General features: G+C 47.1%; 1 protein-coding gene across 9 annotated transcripts in view; it reads right to left on the bottom strand.

Annotated features, from left to right (window-relative positions):
* Positions 1–20953, bottom strand: part of SZT2 (SZT2 subunit of KICSTOR complex) — a 54562-nt gene that overhangs the window by 26321 nt on the left and 7288 nt on the right. For 6 of the 9 annotated variants that reach the window (XM_032117224.1, XM_032117226.1, XM_032117230.1 and 3 more), the window contains exons 9-31: positions 20771–20941; positions 15483–15714; positions 14682–14811; positions 13317–13459; positions 12535–12687; positions 12068–12182; positions 9326–9531; positions 8714–8938; positions 8217–8295; positions 7790–7887; positions 7356–7524; positions 6764–6878; positions 6148–6261; positions 5458–5658; positions 5224–5336; positions 4575–4716; positions 3895–4053; positions 3044–3248; positions 2715–2827; positions 2015–2273; positions 495–660; positions 318–410; positions 64–145 (exon numbers count right to left, since the gene is read on the bottom strand). In XM_032117224.1, the coding sequence (XP_031973115.1) occupies positions 64–145; positions 318–410; positions 495–660; positions 2015–2273; positions 2715–2827; positions 3044–3248; positions 3895–4053; positions 4575–4716; positions 5224–5336; positions 5458–5658; positions 6148–6261; positions 6764–6878; positions 7356–7524; positions 7790–7887; positions 8217–8295; positions 8714–8938; positions 9326–9531; positions 12068–12182; positions 12535–12687; positions 13317–13459; positions 14682–14811; positions 15483–15714; positions 20771–20941 (3483 nt within the window). The remainder of the gene's footprint in view (positions 1–63; positions 146–317; positions 411–494; positions 661–2014; positions 2274–2714; positions 2828–3043; positions 3249–3894; positions 4054–4574; positions 4717–5223; positions 5337–5457; positions 5659–6147; positions 6262–6763; positions 6879–7355; positions 7525–7789; positions 7888–8216; positions 8296–8713; positions 8939–9325; positions 9532–12067; positions 12183–12534; positions 12688–13316; positions 13460–14681; positions 14812–15482; positions 15715–20770; positions 20942–20953) is intronic. The other 3 variants (XM_032117225.1, XM_032117233.1, XM_032117229.1) reach the window with 1 other exon arrangement.

Raw genomic sequence — 20953 nt, 5'->3', positions numbered from 1 at the left:
CCCGAAAAGCATTATCACATGGACAGACATTTTCTTTTCCAAGGCAGAGCAAGTAAATGTTACCTTCTTCAGCTGCCATTTCTGCCTCTGATCCCTCCATGTCCTCACTGCCTTTCCTGTCTGCCTGATCCCGAGATGCCTCTTCCTGAGACAGAGAGAGAAAGGGCACATACTAGAACCATGCCAGGCAATACAGCAGGTTGTTGATGGGAGCTTCAGGGACTCAGTCTACCCATGGGTCTGCCAGCCCCAAATCCAGATCTGACACCAAGCAAAGCTACCCCACAAGGTGCCTGCCAGGACAACCCCATGCCTACCTCTTTCTTGGCTGATGGTGGGCAGTAGAAGAAATAGTGAGGATTTGATGGCACTGGCTTGAAATGTAAACTTCCAATTTCCAGGAATTTTTCCTAAAAGAGAAATCCCACATATGAAGCAGACATCCTACTCTACACCCTCCTGTCAAAGCCAGGTCAAGCTTGCACATTCCTCACCTGGATAATTTTATGCAAGTCTGGGTGTGCCTGGCAGGGTTGTCCAATTTCCAGCAGTGAGAGGGGAAATTCTGAACAGCAGCTGGTGCCCACGCTGCTCTTTGGCTCCTCCGTGGGGCTGGCAATGTTATGGGAGTCCTGCTCACTGTAGTCCTCCATTTCAGCACTGACAGGGTTGTGGACAGGTCAGGCAGGCAGATTGAGAAATGACACAAGTTTTATGTGCTATCCATCCTGCCAGTATCCCACCTCCCAGCTCCCCAAACCTCATCAGTGTCAACACAACCTGAATGCCCACAACTCCACAGCCCAGAAGCCACCCATGTGCCCAGATAAGGCCTCATGCTGTCTGAAGCCAGGCCTGAGGTAGTTTAACCATGCTGATCACATCGCCATGCCTGTACACCACACTACACACCCTGCCTGGGAAACAGAGACACAGACTACAGGGACAGGCCTGCAGCAACCTGAACTACCAGCAGCCAGTTCAGAGCACCTCACAGCAAGCACCACCATGCCAGCACCCCAGTGGCTGGGCAGCAAAGCTCAGGCCCATGGCCACTCAGCAGCTCCATGGCAGAATCAGATCCTAAAACTCAGAAAAAGCAATCTGGGGAGTGGGATGTCGACTGGTCAAAGCACTCTGCAGGTACTCCGGTGATAGAGGTGGCAGAGCTGGGTGCAATGTGTCACAATGTATATATACACCCTTCAGGAAAAGTTTATGCAGCTTGCTTTGGGATAGGTGATTCATAATATCCTGTAACAAAAACAATGTTCCCACAGTTTTTCTTGGGGAAAGCAGCACTTGAAGTCACCTGATTTCAAACACTAAGCTTTCTTCAAAACCACAGTCTCACCTCAATGATTTATACTATAAGATGACATAGCATTGGAGATTCCCAACAAATGCTAGTGAATTCACATCAAGGAACTGTGCTGAGGACAAAGGACCTAAGTGTTTCTTTGACTGACACTAAGGCATAGCACTTTTTTCCCCCCTGAAGTTTTCAGAGGCAATACAAATCTTATAAATACCCTAAGGAATAAGACAGAAGTTTAGCATATTTCAATTCTGCCTTGGTATTATCTCTTGTGCATTTTTTCCAGAGTTTTAATTAAAAAAAGTGACACTTTATTCATTAGAAAAGGATAACAAAGCTGTCTTTTACACTAGAGTCAACAGCAAACTCAAATGAGTCAAGCAGCAGGAGATGCACAATTTCTCCAGAAACAAGGCTTGCAGACAAACTGCCCTCCAGCTCAGGCCAGATGGGACAGTAATGAGCCAAGACTACAAGAGAAAGAAAGGATGAATGTCACCAGAGACTAAAAAATAGAAGGTCCTGGTGAACACCATACCCACCAGGTGGGTATCTCGCTGTAAATATCTGCTCTTCTGTGTGGCTGTTAGACTCTGCCCTACAGCATTCCTTCTAGCAAGCACTAAAATACGCTTGAAGAAAGATTTGTCCTGGCACAATGCTAAGAACAGAAGCAAGACTCTGGTGGGTTGCTACCTTGACTCAGAGACCAAGACACCTCGTTCCCTAGAGCTCTGCTCCTCTTCCTGCTCCATGCTGCCCACTTGGAAGCCGGCTGTCTTGGAGTGTGTGTGGAAATGTTGATGGCTCTCTCGGAACGAGCGGACATGGCTGCACACCGTCAGCAGGAAGTTGGTGATATCAATCTCTTGGAGCAGCTCCTCACAGTAATCCATGGCAGTAAGCAGGTCCTGGGAGCTGATACTGTGTGACTGCTGAAGGCTCTTGAACAGCCCTACAGATAAACACAGTGCTTGAGCACTCCATGGCAAGGATGTGAGGCTGTGGGAGTCAGGCAGTGGCTACATACAGATCTTCACCATGTCCCCACACAGACCTGGAGAGACAGGAGGCAGCCAGGGCACCTAATGCTACATGTTAGTCTGGGCTTGGGTGACACCAGAGTGCCCATGGGATCTGCCACCTTGAAGGTGAGAGCAAGGCATCAAAGAAGGGATGCTCCTTCACAGCACTCCACAGATTTAGGAACAGATGCTGCAAGGCCCATAGGGAATGCAGAGAGGCATCTTTAAATCCCTCCTGGTGGGACATCAGTCCCACAGCTCCTCCCTTTGCCTGGAGTAAGATCACAAGGAAAATAAGACATTGCTTTCTTAGAAGAAGATGCGGGGTCCAACCCCAGCCCTGCCACAGCTCCCATTGTGCTGCTGCTCACCTTTCACATAGCACTGGTGGGAGTGCTCCTGCAGCAGCGTGCAGTAAGTCACCAACTCCTTGTGCTTGTGGTCCAGCCAAGCAGCAGTTGGAGGACGTTCCAGAGACTGGGACCTGGAAAAGAGGAACCATGACCTGTAGTACCAATGAAGCACATTTTAGACTGTAAATGGCTCTGGTGCCAGTAAAGCAGAGCCTAGGGCATGCACAGGCAGTGGCTTCTACAACGTAGAGAGGCCAAGCCAAGTCAAGACGGCAGGGCTGGAGCCAGCCTCTTGTCAAGGAAACTCCTCTGGTTTTTGTCTAGGTACCAAGTATGGTTGGTATCACCTGAAAAAGATGTCCCGAGGAGGGCGGTGTGCCCGTGGGCTGACGAGCTGCTCCCGTAACAGCTCCAGAGAGCAGCTGTAGATGTAAATGGGGCAGCGAAACCGGTGGCACTCGCCCAGCTCAGACTGTGAGTTCTGGCGACAGAAGGAGATGTGCACATCTCTCCGGGAGGGGCCACTCTGCTCCCCAGGGTCATGGCTCACTTCTGCAAAAGAAACAATTCTAAGACAAAGGCCTCTGATGATTCCTCGTTCCTGTCTGAGACATCACAGCTCTCACAGAAGCATCACAGTTAGACATTGGGTTTTCAAGCTTCTCACCACTCACCCTCACCCAGCACCCAACCACTCAGCCCAGTGCTTTGGCCACCTTGATCCCCTTCTTCACAGCCATGAACTGCTCATCACCACCACCACTGCCTCCTGCAGCAGCACAACCCTTCATCCTCACTGCAAGCATGGCTGATCTGCCCTAGGGGCTGTGCAATCAAATCCCATATACCTCAAGAACTGTGCCCTTCTCCCTAAGACAATGTGCTGCTGACAGTGCCAGTCTGGATCATGAAATGAGAGACACTGACTTTCCACTGCAGCCCACTACTGCCATTCCTAGTAGCTTCTATCTACCTGCAACCTCCTTGCCCACAAGGAACCAACCTTAGGCCATGGGCACCCAACTCACACTCCTTCATATCCCCATGAACATCACTGTGCCTCTTGTACTGACTCTGCTGACTGCCAGGCAGGAGCTGCCAGGCTGCAGCAGCCTGTTATTCCTCCTGCTTTAATCTGCTCAACAGTATGCTCAAGATTAGCAAGGATACCAATACTTTAACAAGGTGCTGTCAGTACCCTGGGCTGGTGTTATGCTGAGGGTTGGTAACAGCACTGCAGCATCCCCCTCTTCAGCCCTGACTCGCTCGGCACAGACAGGTCCCATGGTATCTTCTCCAGATTGACACTCATCTTTCGGAGATTTGTCCAGCCCACAAGCCATCAGCTTCTGTACATCTGGAGGAAAAGAAAATAAAATCATCCTCTGTCCAGTGAAAACAGCTTAACCCCTCAATCTACACTCCCAAGAGAGCTGATTTCCTGCTACCTCTTTGTGTGTAGAAGCAGTTTCACCTGAGCCTAGCAGACTTCACCAGTGACTCAGTGGAAGCCAGACCAGTGCCAATGCCCAGAAGCAGGGACTCTTCCAGACCATCCCGTTAGCAATCTCCTTACTCCATTCATTAACAACCCTACTGGGAAAACAGTCCAAATGGCTGCAGCCAGTAAACAACTCAACACCACATCCCCTGCCTGAAAACCCTATGTGGGCAGCACCACATCCAAGGAGAGAAGAGCAGGACATTCAACACCTGGCACTATTCTATTCCTGGCCATGTGGTGCAAAAAGACTGCACATGAACTCTGCTGTTCAATTTTCTCTCCACCCTACAAGAGCTGATCCTGGTTTTTCTGTTTTCCTGAGGAGGTGCTTAGGACTGTTGCCTCCTCTTGCTCCCCACAACAGACCCCCTCACCTGAAAAGGTGGCTGGCAGGAAGGTCAGGAACACGTGCTGTGGGTTGACCAGCTTGGCATAACATCGCCATTGAGGGGGAAAGGGCCCCATTGTGTCACTCAGTGTCACATCATCCTCAGGCAGCTCTGTGTTGCCAAGGCTCTGAGGGAAGAACAGAAGTTGGGTAAACTCATAGCATATGGCACAGGCCCGCCTTGAGGCAGGGAGCAACCACACAGTACAAGTTCTTCCACGACTGCTATTTGACACAGTGCTGAAATCACCCTGGTCACCTCTGCAGCCTGGCTCTAGAAGTCACCATTCTGGGAGCAGCCTGGCGCCAGGAGTATAGCACAACAGTCAGGAGATGCTTAGCCAGCTTTGCTGGGGCCAGTTCTGACCTCTAGGCAGTGACTGCCCATGGTTTCAGAGCAATCTGCAGCACAGCACCAGCGCTGCTGTAACAGGCTTGGCCCATAGTGAATGCAACTATCCACATACCTTCTAGATTCCTGCTTGACTTCAGCCACAGGATACAGCTTAAACTGCTGCCAAAGATGGGGAAAACCAGCTGCCTTTCAATCTTTCTCAGCCCTTCTAACTCTCCTGCTCTTTAACAGCTGCTGCCTTGCATTCCGAGGGGGTCAGGAGAAAGCAGCACAGCAGTACCTGCAGAGTACTTGTGGAGCCAGTCATATCCCTGGTACCATTACTGCCAACAAGATGATAGGACGCAGAAGCATCCTGCTGCTCCAGGGTCCCAGAAGCTTTTAAGGTTTCTTCTGAAATGAAGCACAAAGAAAACAACCTGAGAAACACCAGCTGAAGATGAGACTTGAAAGCAATGCTCCCGAAACAGCTCACTGCTCCTGGTGTCACTACTGCCACACTCCTGGTCCTTACCTCTGATCACAGGGAGCGCGAAGGGGGGTTGATGGCCATCACGATCCCGCTGCAGAACCTGCTCCATGAAAGCCACATGATCGGCATCAGCCATGGGGATCTCCCGGTCACTGAGGTCATGCTGAAGGCAGCCGTGGAAGAGGTTTAGTAGCATTTCATTGGGCACAAACGAAGAGTCCTTGGTCACCTCCTCATGCTCTGCTTCAAAATGGAACCATGGCAGCTTCAGAGACAGCATTTCCATAGCCACCATCTGCCCAGGACCCCAGGAGACAGCCCTTTGCAAAGCAACACTTCCACACAGCCAGGAATTTCCCCAGCACCTCTGCAAGACCGACTTGGAGAGTGTTGAGGAGGCCCTGTAGTTTTGGCATCCTTAGTTACCCTGCACTGACCCACACTGCTACTGTAACTGTGGTGGAGATGCTGGGGGTACACACTAGAAACCACCACCACAAAGCAACTATCTAGGTTTAAGGATTTCAAAAGCAGCTCTTACAAATTATCATCCCAGGAAAGGCAGCAATATAGCTGGACAGCCCTGGGGCTGCAGATTTGGGAAGGACAGCATCAAGCTACTAAAAGAGGCATGACAGTGCTCACATGCTGCTGCCCAGGGAGAAAAGCACATGGAGCAGGCTGCCCATAGGAGGGAGGACAAGAAGGGGCAGGTGGTAAAGAGGTACCTACCTTTTGTCAGCATTAGAAAGAACATTTCCACCTGCTGGCATCTGGGCAACAGCTTCATGAGGTTGAACTGGAATGGGATCTCATGCACTCGAAAGCCAGGCCCCATGTCTGGATCTGCAACAGAGATGAACAGGACCACCAGAAAACAAGCATCTCACAAACTGCTCTGGGAACTGTGACTTGTGACTGAGAACAGAGGAGCTCTTTCTTTACATCCTTTACAACTTCTATAAAATCATTTGCTCAGGCACACCAGGCCTATTACTGAAGATATGAGCTCATCTTCCACCTGCTCCTTAAGTCAGCTCCTCTCACAAAATTACAGAATGGTTGATGTTGGAAAGGTCATCTGGACCAACCCCCCTCAAGCAAGGTCACCTTGTTGCCTCTCCAGCCTAGGCAGAAAGCCTCAACGCTTTTTAGGCCTTCCCAGGATGAAATAATTTCTCTGCCAGCTTAGTGTAAGTGCAACAAAGTGACCCACAGACATCAAAGTCTACAAAGTTGTCAAAATACCTGTTCCAACTTCCAGGAACTTCTACGGGTCCTGAGACATTCAAGACCTAGCTGCTTCTTTGCTCCATCAAGCTTGCTAGGACATAGATGGTGGACTCACCTTCAGCAGCTTTGGTGTCTGAAGGAGGGCAGACCCACTCCTTGTTCTGGCACAACTGGCTGATGTACTCAAAGGTCAGCATGGTGGCAATGCACGCAAGGTCCCGGGGGTACAGCTGCAATAAGCAGTCAAGGCTCACTTTGTGCAGAATTATTACCCACAAATGCAGAAGAAAAGAGTCTAAAAGTAAGGAGAGGGAACACCCATAAACCTGTTCCCTGAGTTGCCCTATTCTCACTCATGGCCCCCTCCTTCTCCACCAGCCCTTTAGCCTGTTTTCACCTCAGGAGGAGTGCTGGCAGTACTACCTGCAGTCCCTGCTCTGGTCCAGCTTGCTCCCCTCCAATGGAATGACTCTTCACAAAATAATTTGCATTTTCCCAGTTATCCCACAGCAGTGTCACATACACGGCATTGCAATCCAGAAACCTTTTATGGCCAGTGGCCAGTTCCTCTTTTAGAAATCTCAGACTCTTCTGTGACTAGCATTCCCATACCTTCTGGCCCTCAGTATTTACCTGCAGTTTCGTGATGCATTAAAGCCTTCTCCCTCCTCAAAAGAGCCCAAGCCCCTCCCCTTTCAGGGACTCACTGCTTTAGGTATTTTCTGGTAGGGCAAGCCATGGAGGTGCTTCCAGTTCTCAGCAGTACTGTGGACATGGCCACTCTGTGGCTCTACCCAGCACTCAGTGACCAGGTTCAGTTCTGTGTCCACTTCAATGGCCTCTACCTCTGTATCATTGTCATCATCTGTGGAAAAGCTGGAGGGAAATCAAAAGGAAAGTGCTGTGAGACGGCACAGAGCTAGCAGCCCACTGCAGCTCCTCTCACAGCTGTGAGAGGAGCCACAGGAACCCAAGATTGGCAAGCGAAGCCCCAGCGACCTGGTGATCAATCCATGACAACTGGTTATCTCTACTGGATTGTGGAGGTCCCCCTCCTTTCCACACACACTGACTGCAAAAGGCAAGTCTGGAGCCGTGACTCCACTGCCAGCCCTCCTTGGGAGCAGAACAGCGGCCTCACCTGTCCTTGGTGGAGGTAGAGTGGGGCGGGAAGAGGATGTACTGGACAACACAGGTGTGCTTCTCCCTGTCACTGCTGCTCTCAGTCGAGCCATCAATCTGGAGGGGAGACACTGCATGAGCCCTACCCAGTACCCCCTTACACAGCACAGCCCCATCACCCAGCTCCACTAGCAGTGGTGGAAAGAGGAAGCCTGTCCCAACCCCAAGAACTCCTCCAGCACAGCATGACCCTATCAGCAAACCAACTCTTCATCTGCAGATGAAGGCAGAAAAATGCTCAACCCACAAGCTGCTTTACTTTCTCCCTATACATGTCAAGGCTGTGTGCTAGAAGCGGATGATAAATCCTATCACAGAAAGGTGAATCTATACCCAGAACCAGCAATGAGGGACTGTGTCCACAGGAGGACAGAACCCAGGCTCACCTGTATGGGCAGCTCCAGCACCATGTTGATAATTCCATCCCCGCTGGATGCAAAGTGGAAACCCTCTGACAGACGAACCCTTGCAACAGAGAGGAAGTCAGACCTGCTGGACTTCTCCACCCATCGTGTAAGCTTTAAATGCAAGAATGACTGTACCCTTCACCTCAAAACACCGTCCTTCCCAAGACAGGGAGCTACACACAGGGAATGGGGAGATACAACACTGCCAGAACAGCCTGTGTGAAGATCAGCACGCTCCAGGCACAGTAACACCTCTTGCCCTTTTTCATGTTTTCCAGGACTCTCATTCTCCTCAACTACAGCTGCAGAACTGGGTAAAGCACTGACCCAAGTGGCTCTAGAACCTGTGTACAGGACCAAAATCCTCTGCAGAGTAGCTTAAACTGTTACCTATAATAAGGCCTCAGGTCCACCTTCTTTCCCTGCATCCCCATGACTAGCTTGGAGAAAGGACCCCTGTCAGGTGTGCAACTTACTCTGTGAGTGTGGAAAGGAGCTGGGCCACAGCAGTGATGGGTACAGCCGGTGCCAGCCCTGACTGGACACTCCAGATCCAGCGCTGGTGATAGAAGTAGCGGGACAGCGAGGCCAGGGTTGAAGAGGCAGTGCGATTGGCCACCATGGTGAGGGGACCAGACACGGGGGGATGCTCCAGGTTGAGAACGAAGGGGGCTCGATAGTCAGAAGGCAGCTTCTCATACCTAGGAGAGGGCAGAAGTGTGGCATGCTGAGATAGAAAAAATGTATTTTTTTTCCGTTCAGAGTCAGAGCTATCTGGATTCACAACCCACTGGCTGGGCCCAGGACAGCGTCTTCCAGCAGCAGAACATGGCTGGCCCAGCACAGGATCCTGATCAGACAGCAGTAACTAAATTTACTTCTATATCGTATTTAGAGTGACAAATCTCTCCGTCCACCAGGAACCCCTGCTGCAACTCACAGCCATGCAACCCAAACCCACCCCAACAAGCACCAGTTTCATCCACAGCACTCTCATCCTACAACTGACAGCACCATGCACAGACCTTCCTCTTTCCCAGTTCCCAGGGCAAGGGGGCTGTGCTGACAGCCTGCTACTCCATCACTACCTGATAAGCAGCTTCTCCAATGGTTTGTGCAGCACAACAAGGCAGGGTCTGTCTGAGAGGGCTGACTGGGCCCCAGCCACAGGTGGAGATTTGGAGGGAGAACTACTGCCCAACATCTTCCTCTTTGCTTTTGGAGTTGCCTCCTTGCTCTGAACCCTGTGGGGAAAGCGCAGCTGCAAGATTCGGTCCCGTAAGTCTTCCACTATCTGTCATGGCAAAAGCAAAAGGTAAACATGAGCAACTTTGTCCGGAGACATAAACTACTCAAAATAAGTGTCTAGAACAAGAGCTTGACCAAAAGGAATAGAACACTCCTTGAATACACAGAAGAGCAGAAGTTAAAGGTCATTTTACTTCTGAGGCACTAGCAAGACCAAGATCAAGATGACACAAGGCTCTTTGGTCCCTATTTTAACAACTGCAAGTATTTTTAAAAGCAAAAGGAACGTTAAAAAACTCCCAAGACTATTTCAAGGCTGAAGAAGTTGCCTTCCAAAACTCAGATTAAAAACAAATTAATTGCATGCCAGCTCCTCCACAGAAACAGTCCAAGCACCCGCCCTCATTCTTCCCTCCTCCTCTCCTCAACAGCCCACAGTAAATGTAAACTAGTCCATATCAGCTGTGGGAACAGTCTGGCTCTGTCTTATGTATTCCCTCACTATCGTGTTCATTTGTCAAACCTTTATGGCAAAAGGTTTCAGGAGCCTGGGTTATTTTTTAGGTTAACTTTTTCCAAGATACTTCCACAATGACTTCCTGATTACTCTTTTTAGCTTTTAGCAGCTCTGAATATGGTTCTACCCATGCCAGCATCTGATTCCCACAATAGCCCAGCGTTTTATTTGAAATTTCTACAGTTAGGTTTCTTCCATGATCTTTGTTCAACTTTTTTCAATTTTTATTACCGTTGTAGGCAAACAGAAGAACAGCAGCTCTCCATCTTCCTCAACACTAATTATTTCAGTAACTTTTCCCATCATTACTACGTCTTTTTCGAGGAAAGGAATGTCCCCAAACCCAAATGTTAAACAAGAGCTCTTTCCTGCACTATCCTGCCACTTGGGACCCCTTTGTGGTTTCATACTGATATCACAGAACCACTAACTGTGTTTAAGCTCTCAAATCCCACTTTTTTGCAGTTATCCATACTGGCTTCCAGCCACCATTGTGCTGCTTAGGTGTCACCAAAGCACAAAGGTTGAAATATCTTTGTGCCACCCACACATTTCCCCAGCTCAGTACCTGTTACCTTTCTGCAAATGAATTCCCTACCCTTTGACTAGAAAAATAGATTGGGAAAATCACAAACAGCTTCTGCTGTGATGAAACAGAGCACTTTTTCAATTTCCTCACTTTGTTCCCCAAGCCAGTTCCTGTTTTGTGACACCCCATTCCTACAGTTCTACACTTGTGCCCTACACAGTCTCACCTAAAGCTTTCTGAAAGTCAACTGTATGAATTGCTTTCCTTCCCTTCAGCATTGGAAATTTGAATTGCTCAGCACAAAAACACCTTTTCCTTAAACAAAGCAGGCTAAGTTCTACTGCCATCCTCCACACTGGGTAGTTAATCAGCCCTATGGCAGGCAAAAAAAAAATAATATTGTGGATGATACAATTTATGACCTACATACAGCTCCTCCTGCAATGACCTGAAGCTTGTCCACAGCTGCAGGGTATGGTGCTTGTCTCACACCTTCTACATGAAATAGATAATGATTTATACCTGCCAGAGGGAACTCCTTCACAAAAACCTTTCACTTGGCATTACTAAGCCCATATGTTGGCCCAGCAACCTGTGCCCAAGTCCTGGATCCCCTAAAGACATAAAAGGGCAGATCTGCCAGAGTGCCAGAACATTTAGTATTATCTGGGTTCATTATCTCAGAAAGAGATGGTCCTTCCCATGTTTGTCAGCTTCTCCTCAGACTAATCTCAAACACTAAAGCTAAGTTAGACAAACCAAAGATTTCTTTCATGAAGATAAAAGACCTAGATTTAATGATAAACTTCTTGTTCATATTAAAAAGTTCACATAGCTTAATAGCAGGGCATCTTTCTCATGCTTTAACTAGGAACACTCAGACTTGTCTCAGCCATTGTAACTGGTGGTAAACTCCACCTTCTGCATCTGAGTGGGGCAGCCCGTTTCTTTTGATACAAAAAGGTTACTAAAAGTCTTTCTGGCAGACTTTTATCCTGAAAACATCTCCTAGGTACTAATTTTTTTTCTCTCCCTGTACTGCTTCTGTGGGGCATTGTTTGCATTTTAACTATTAACTTCCTCCCTGCCCAAGAGATTCAATATACATGTACTGGAAGAGATAGCCCAGGGAACATGTAGTACATCTATCACAGAGGTCTCTACAGATGAGTCAGACAAGTATCTGCTGTTCTTTACAGATGGTATTGATTGTGCTTTGGCCAGAAGGATAGACTAGATAACCTTTGAGTCATTTCAAGCTCCACAGTTGAATTAAGCAGTGGGAAAAACATCCATGTGACCAGCTATGCTATTGATCTTCGAGTCTTTGGGTTTAGATCTTTCATAGACTTAACAAAGAAAGTTTGTCCCAACTGACCCTTTCTGTTACAACAGATTCAAACCCATCTAAGCCTTAACATAGTAGTTACTTATTAGAGGGTAGCTGCCCAGTGTTGCCTGTGATCTACCCACCGTTTCCACATTCAGAACTTCTTGTTCTACTCCTACCCCACAAAGCAGACAGCCAGCTCTCACCTTGTTCCTGGCCTGTGCAGGTGTGCCAATGGGGAACCCCAGCCGGAGAACCATGCAGGGAGCTTTGGAGATGATTCGTACCACATAGAACGAGGAAGGGGTAAGATCCTCAGACCTAGGGAGGAGGGATTAGGACAAGGCTGAAATGGCATGGATCTTGCTGCTCTGTCATGCCAGACCAAGCAGAGGTCTGCTCCACAGAGGCAAGCAGCCCACACAACTTCACAGTACCACATATCAGTTCTAGCATGCAGAAACCACCCTAGCTGGCTTCCCTCTCCCTCTGGGCTGTGCCTGGAACACAATGGAACAGTTCAGAAACTGCAGGATTTCATACTCCCTTGTCTAGCTCTCATCCTCTCCTGTAAACATCTGCTTCAGGCCCATCACCACATACTGGTCTAACCAGATCCTTGCTCTGGCCACATGCCCGATTCCCCACATGGCACCGTGTCAGAGCCACTCACCCATGGATCAGCTTGACATAGGAGTAGCCCTCCACCAGCACAAAGCTGCTCCAGTCCCGCAGCAGGGACGTGAGCGCCGAGTGGGAGATGCGGCACTGGATGGTGCTGTAGCGGCCGTTGTTGCCCGGCGTGTGCAGGTGCTTGGGCACAGGCCTGCAGGGTGGGCAGAAAGTCATTTCAGAGCTGCAGTTTCTCTTCTTCCCCCAAAACCCATAGAGGCTTTGCTGCATCCATCCTACTCTGACTGGTCTATCAGCCTTTTTCCTCCACAGCAGCCAACAAACAAGCACCTCCCCTAATCTCACAGTGGAGAGAGCCACACTCCCTGAGTGCACTGGAATCTCCACACCGCAGAAAGCACATCCCTTGTATGCCATCTCCCTCCATGCAATAGATGACTATTATTCACATAACTCTGCAACTAGGACCAGCCTCAGGTAGGCAGTACTTTTGGGAAAGACATTTTCCAGCAGCAAACAAAAGCATGTGGGTTAGCTCCCAAATGAATGGTCCCATACCCCCTGCAATCAGGAAATCAAAATCCAAGAGGGAGCTGAAAAACAATTTATCTTCCCCCTCTCAACAAAGATGACTTCCTAACCTACTGTCCCTCTCAGATAAACAAACCTTCAGCATCCATTAGGCTCCACTAGTGAAACCCTTCCCTTGGCCATAGGTACCTGCAAAAGAGCTGCAACTCCTCAGCTGGGCTGAACTGGACACCCTGCTTTCCCAGGCTGGCCCACAGCGTGCACATGAGCTCAGCCCTGCCCATTACATACGTGTCATGCTCCAGAAGGATGACTATACGATGCATGTGCAGCCATCTCTGCCAGAAGTTGGCATCCATGGAAAGGATAGGCTTCCAGTAGGAGGCAAATTGGGAATGGCTTGAGTCGGACCCACTGTGCTGCAGAGATAACACCTGAGAAAATGACAGGACAATATTCAGCATGAAAGTGCTCTACTCAGAGAGAGTAAGAATTTCTCTAGCAGCTGAGCTGTTGTAGGCCAAGAAGGCCACATCCCTGGCTTTGGGTAATTTCCTCTGAACAGAGTAAGTCTGCTCACATTGAAACACAGTGCAGTGTAAGCAAAAATAAATTAGGCTCCTAAAATGTCAAGATAATTAGGAATTTAACTACTTAGCATCAAGTAAATCAACCACGAAAAAGATGGCATATGTAACTGTGTGCCTTCTGACTGAGAAGGGGATATATGGCTTGTGTCAGCAAAGTAATTAAACACTGAGATTACTCATCTGAGAGTGCTCAGGCAAATAGGGTGCCAGAATGGGTGGCATTGGGCAACTCTAATAGGTTTGTATGGTGACACTGGTTCCACCAACTATAGCAACACTGCTGACATAGAAATACAGTGGTGGTTAGCCACAAGATGAGATGTTCCAGATATACTTTGGGATACATAACCCTACACAGGGAAAATGCACTAGGCAAATCTAAAGAAGGACTAAAACAGTAAAACAAAAGGAATAATTCTCTGAAATTAAAGCTCCCCTAACTTTAATATCTGCTAGTCCTCTTCCATCTATGCCAAGGATGCTGGTAGCAGGGAACAGATAATATGCTGGCTCTTCTGCTTAGTGAGTTTCAATGAGTTTGAATTTTGCAGTGGAAACTATTAGCTCATATTTTGTTTCGTTTCTGCTGTGCAGATGGCAAGTATCTCTCTTGCACCTTCCACATGAGTGCTCAGAGCAATGAGCCTATTAAACAAATATTCAGCACATCGTGTATCTTCACCTGACAGTACTGAGCTACATCTCCAGGGCAGTGGTTGCACTGCCAGCAGCAACTCCATGCCTATGGGGCATCCACTGAAAAAGCACAGCAAAAGCAAGCGTGTCAGCCTTCCCATTGGTCTCACACATCACAGCACTACAGGAGGTGGTTTCAGAGCACACTTACGAGACTTGCTGTTGGGCTTAGAGCTGTAGCTGCATCAATGGAGACATAGGGTGATGTCTCAGAGGGGGAAAGGCATAGCATGGGATGTTGACTGTACCACACCTGAACTCTCTGACTGAGCAGGATAAGATGAAGACAAAATGAGCAAGAGATGAAGCCTGAGTACAAGAACAGGCAGGGGAGACAACCTGTCCCACATTAGAGAGAGAGGCAACATACCGGAGTGGTGGATCCTGGGGGGATGTAGAACAGGGGCACACCATTCTTGGTGCTCTCAGGAATGGTAAAGTGTTCTGGGACTGTGTCAAAAGACTGCAGATGTACCAGCATCTGATCTGTCTGGTTGATGCTGTAAAAGAAGAGGCAGTTAGCCACAAAAGCCTGTGCTCTTCCCCTTGCTGCTCCAGTCAGCGCAGAGCTTGCACACACAGCATGCCCTATGTACTGGGAGCCCATCTGCACCAACAGAGCTTCCTTGGGAAATGCTGGAACTCCATGCCCAAGTACAAAGAGTGTGTTAAAGGGGCTTCAGTGTAGCAGCTTCATCCACACAGAGGATGAACAGAGTTGGAAATGAAGTGCTAGAAAAGGAATCTGCCAAAGAGTTGGATGTAACAGTCACCCTGGCCAAGAAATGGTTATGACCCCAGGCACTTCAGCCCCAGACACGTGTGATGTGTTTGCTGCTCCTGGTGTGACCACACAGCACAGCTGCATGGGTGTGCTGTAAGAACACATGACCTCCATGGGATGGCAGTCAGAGGTAAGGTTTGCATCCCAGGATCCAGATTCAGGAGCAGCCACACCATCACCCTGAAGCATCCTTATAAACTAGATCACAGACCAGTTTGAGTCTTTTCCTTGGCTAGACAACAAGCTTGTTACCAGTCGTGTCCCCTCCTCAGAGCACATTCCTTCTGAACCCTGGGTTGGGATGGCCACCTGAAAAAGCCTCATGCCAAGGAAGGAATTACTTGTTTACACTGGGCACTGGAAACTGCTGGGCATGGTCCAGCTCACCTCTGCAAGGTGTTCCAGAAGCGCCGGATGACTGTGGTGCGGTACAGACTGGTGATAGGCTTCCTCATGGTGCAACTGATGTCATGCAAAATGTCATAGCTTCCCTCCATTGTCACTTCCACCCAAGTGCTGCGTTTTGATGGGTCCAGGGGCCAAGGTGTCACAGCTAAGTACTCAATCCTCATGTTATGCTTCCAAAGCAGCACCAGTTTCACCTCCAGCTGAGACCCACCTGCATGGGAGCAGAAGAGCAAGTTCAGGTGTTCCATACACATCTGAGCTTTACCTCTGACCAGAGATTCATGAGTACCATGAGATCATTTGATTGCTGAGGGGAACAAAGTGATCTAACTGTTTGCTTTAGCTGAAGTCACTCTCCTCTCCACCTAATGGAGGCTTTGCTTGCACTGAGGCGTTTGGTGAAGAGTTCTCAATTCTTTAAGTGTACATGTAATACCTGCACTAGGGAAGGAATCTGAAACTCAGAGGAAGAGCTGACATTTGCAATGGGCTCTCTTCTTCACAGCCTCATCTTTGTTTCCAAGAAAACTGCTGCTTTGCACAGATGAGCAGGGCCATTAAAGTATAAAGTTTTGTCATCCACACTGCACAGAGTTAATCCATCCCATTGCAGAAACACAGCCATCTGACGGACACAGATCATAAACAACCTGGAAGGTGAGGCCTAATTCTTGAATTAATCTCTATTCATCCTGCACAGACTGTATTTCATGCAATCTAGAACTTCAGTCTTCAAAGCTTCTCACCATGTTTACATTCTCTTCCCAAAGTTGTTAAGAATGAATATTCACCTATTCTTCAACCTGTACATTTTTACCATTTCCTTTCAGCAAGCCTAATAAGATTAACACTAACACCTGACAGCAGGCCTCGCTGAGCCAAAAGAGCAGAGACCTGTCCCACTCCTGCTGACTGTGCATGTGTATTTGTACTGAAACATCCCAGGGAAACACATGACCATGCTGCGATTTCAGCTGCTCGATCATCTATTCTATGTCCAGCCTGCTCTGTACTTTGCCAGACTTGCAGCGTTTGTGTGATAAGTGATTGGATGTGCTGGAAACCTTCTGAACAGATCATCAGCCTGGATGCTCTGTTTCCTGCAGAGTTGCATTTGCTGCTGTCAGAGGCACATCATGCCATCCCCTTCACAGGCTGAGCTCCACTTTAAAGCCATCTTTTTGCTCTCATGGTCCCTGCTGGGAGGTTCCCTCAGAGCACTCTTCCCCCATCAATGTTTAGAAGAAACCTTACGGAGTACATGCCAAATTCATGCTTGGTTGTTCTTTTGATTAAATCATTTTTATTCTGAGCAGCTTCATTTCCATAACATTGACAGGGAGTGTGCACTACCAATAAATCCTTACTCAGTTTCAGCTGTTACTGTGACAAAACATTCATTCCTCTTAACAGACCCAGACCTTCCTGCACCTTAAGAACTCACCTTTCTTGAAAAAAGATGATCAGAAGTGTATACTGTATTTTACCTGTACTTCATCTGGGGGATTAGTAGGATTTTATTTAAGGTCACTAATATTTTATACAATGGATGGTTTGTGTTATTATAATTGCACTTGCCAGGATTGCACCATCTGTTGTTTCCTATGAAGATTGTCTAGTTTATCAGAGAGGCTAAACAAGAATTTATAAATTCATCTCTTTTTATTTCATACTGTCACCTCACTCTTATTGCTTTAGGGCTCATCCACTGCTACTTGCACAATATTTTTGTTCTCATAATAAAGCCTTTCTACTTCATCAACAGAAAACATGATAAGTAAATTCCCACATTTTTGCTTAGATCATAAATGAAAATATTTCCAACTTTCACCTCTGTTTCCATTAGTCATCCTGGCTTCACTCCTATGATCCCACACAAGCAAAACTAAAAACACAGGCAAAATATTTACTTAGTTTGAAGTTACACCTAGATGAATCTTCAGCTTTTTCTTACTGCAAAGCAATCTCTTTCTGTTCCTGACTTTATAGATAATAAAATTCTTCCTACTTTGATTTCCTTCACAAAGTCCAGCTCTGTTTTTTTAGAAAACTCACTTTGTCTTCCTGATTCCTGTCACTAGAGAATAGCCATTCTCACTGCCCAGCCATTTTTGGTGCTGGACTGATTCACAGAGGAAGATGATGTTTTGAAAACCATCCTCCAGGCTGCCCTCAACACAAAATGGCGAGAATTTTTTTTTTTGCTACAGAGGGAGATCCCCTGACAGTGTTCCAGAAAGTAAAAGAGCTGGGCTCAATTATGCACCATGGCCCTGAAGCTTCTTTTCCTTCCATACTTTCCAATCCTTTTCCTTTCACAAGTACTTCTGCATTCCTAACTAACCAAGCTGCCTCCTAAATACCTAAATATATAAAAATCAAACAGTGAGGGTAACCAGAACACTTATAAATATCACAAACAACCTCCCCAGGCAACTCTGAGCACAAAGCTAGTTATTTAATCTATTTTGTCTTTGGTAAAGTGAAGGCGAAAAGCGACAGTGTCAAAGTCCACAACTGCACTTTTTTCCTCTCGCTTCACAGCCAGCTGGCTCCTTACCAGCCTTTAATTGGCAAGTGTTGGCAATCCAGGTTAATTAACTGTTCTTTGTTATCCACTTCTCTGTAGAATGGCTCAGAGAGCCCTGATTAGGCAAACATGTTTTTCCTTAGCAAAGGCAGTACTGAATGTCTAAAATTTCCCAACTCTACTTTTACCTGTTAGCTCAGCAAAATTTTAAGCAACTCCCCAGAGCATTTAGCCTTTCCAAAGTATTAAATAACATTATCTGCTACTAGTCTGAAGGCTGCATAGAAGTACACTCTATATTTTTGATACCTCTGACATTTCATTTTCAAATTTCTTCTAAAAAATACACAGAAAGTATTTCTGGCTCAAGGAGCCCCTGAGCTGCAAAGAGCTAGAGAGGGCTCAAAGGAAGAAAAAAGGAAAGCAGAATAGAGATTATCATCATGTATGTCTACCCTGCTCTTACTCCTGTGCACCTGCCCACAGCTATTCACCACAGAAGGTAACTCTGACCCAGCAGCTGCTCTTCTGCTCTCTGCTCTTGTAAAAATGGGAGACCAATCCATTTAGCACTCCAAGGAGTAAAAGCCAGCAGGCAAATACCTGGAGGAAAATGCAGGGAGCATGGTAACATGTTGTGATATTTCTAATACATTCCTCCAGAGTGCAGGAATTCACTGCTTTACAATACCCTGAGCCACAGGTTGTAGCTACACCTTTGTGCAAAAAAAAATACAATGTGAACTTGTCTGACTGCTTTTTGAATGATTCATACCTGGTGAATGCTCTTCCAGCATTTCTGTATAGGACTACAGTCACCAAAAGCACTTCAGCATTGCTGCCAGATTAAAGAGAAAGGCTTTTTATCCAGCACTGTTCAAGTTGTAAGTGAACTTGGGCACAGAAGAATAAAAGACACTGAGTGTGGACACGAATGGACTTGTCACACTGTTTCACAGACATTCCTAGACAAGGAGAATGCAATGGAGCTAATCTGCCTGGATTTAAGGGAAGTAATCTCATGGCACACCGACATTAGTGAAAGCAATCTGCAGACATTACTGGAACAGCTGTCTCACTGGGAAAACTTAGCAGACACTTACTTTTAACAGAAAATTCCTGAAACAAGAAATTAGGGAGATTCCTAGAAGACCAACTTTAGAAATTATCCCACCTAATATGATTGCTAGCAATCTTCCCCCCAAAAATGGTGATTTAGATCCATTCAGTTTGTAAGATGCATCAAGGCAAAAGAACTGCAATTCCCAGGCATCACAGTGGAACAGGGAGGTGAACTGAGCAAAATGAACTTAAGAGTACTATCATGTGAAGGACAGCACATGTAGGGACTCCTAAACAAACAAAACCCAATAGAACACCCCCAAGGACTCATCAATTGAAAGAAAAGGTGCATGAAAGATTCAGAGATTTCTGCAATACAGTCGTGGAGAATGTTCACATGATTCCCAGTCTATCAGATTTGTTATTTCACTTCAGAAGCAGGGAAGTGTCAATGCTGCTGAACAAGGCACTGATAAAACTACACTTAAAACACTCTTATCAACTGTTTTGAGAAACATGAGATCAAACTGAAAAGAAAACAACTTAAGGGGAAAAAAAAAAGAGCTATTAACCTGAATAAAGAAAACAGAAAGCCTGCCCTTACAAAATAAAGGTGAAATCCCTGCTTGCTTAATATTAACCTGCCAAAAGGTAGGTTACAAGGAGAAAGATGTCCTTAAATATGTTTGTGGAAGGCAGAGAAGGCGGATAAATTTAATTAAAAATAATAGTCACACAGGTCCAATTTGGTCTCAGGGAGTTTAGAAAGGAAGCCAGAGAAAGAGCAATGAAGCTCTGGGACAGTCTTCCAACCAGAGCAGTGACAGAAGGTATTTACATGTTTTTTAGGCAGACCACAGTAAATTCACAGAAAACATCACATGGCAAGTTTGGAATGGTTTGGGAGAGACTTTGATTCTCTGATGTAAAACACATTCTGTGTACTAATAAGCTTGCATTTGGATTTTTTCATCTCCCCTTCCGTTAAAGTACTAGCACTAGTCACAGCTGGAGATGGAAATTTAGGTAGGATTTACTGGCCCTCCTTAGGATAATCAAACCCCTCAAGGTCCCTAGTCAGCAGCTAGCTCTCACCCTCCAGGTGCCATGTCTAGTGAGTCAGGTGAGAGAACAGGATCACTGGAAGGTTTTATGGTCTTCTAGAATTGATCACGGTCCTGACTGATCTGACATTTTCACCTAACAATATCCTTGTTTCACCCAATTTCTTCCTTTGGAAGACTGTAGTTCGGAGGCATTAAGCCTGTTGTACCAAAGGGCTCAACTTTGTGTTAGTATTTTGGAGGGCATCTAACAAAGAACTAGAGAGGGATGAAAAAAAAGAGAAATATAGATGAAATCCCAAAAAACTCTGCAAACCCCAGTTCTGTCACTAGTTTCTCTGCAATTGTGGGGAATCATTTCCAAGATACAGTGCTTCACTGGCTGTCTCTCCCCAGGCACAACCACAGAGAGCAAGCCTGGCACGTGCATAACCACACAATATTGGGCAGCCCTGCAGCAGGCAATTATTTGTGAAAACAGAATTTGGGGAAAATGGCTCCTTCCTCCACAATACCACCACTCTGCTGAGATGGCAGATGCTGTGCTTTCCTCTAAGCAGCTGAGAACAGAGTCCTATCTGAGTCTCCAGCCCTTAAGGCAGCAGAGTCACCTTTGGTGATGTTGACCTCCCGGATGCTGTAGCCCTCGCGCAGCCGGACCGAAACAATGCTCACGAGGTCGGCGTGCACCTCCTTCTCCGTGTGCTTCTTCCTCCGCATCGCCAGCGCAGGGTTGCTGCTTGCAGACACCAGGTGCTCATTGAACAGCCTGTGCTGGGACACTGCAAATGGCA

The sequence above is a fragment of the Corvus moneduloides genome, chromosome 9 (assembly GCF_009650955.1).
Source record: "Corvus moneduloides isolate bCorMon1 chromosome 9, bCorMon1.pri, whole genome shotgun sequence".
Classification (NCBI taxonomy): Eukaryota; Metazoa; Chordata; class Aves; order Passeriformes; family Corvidae; genus Corvus; species Corvus moneduloides.
This window is presented reverse-complemented; position numbering and strand designations above follow the sequence as displayed.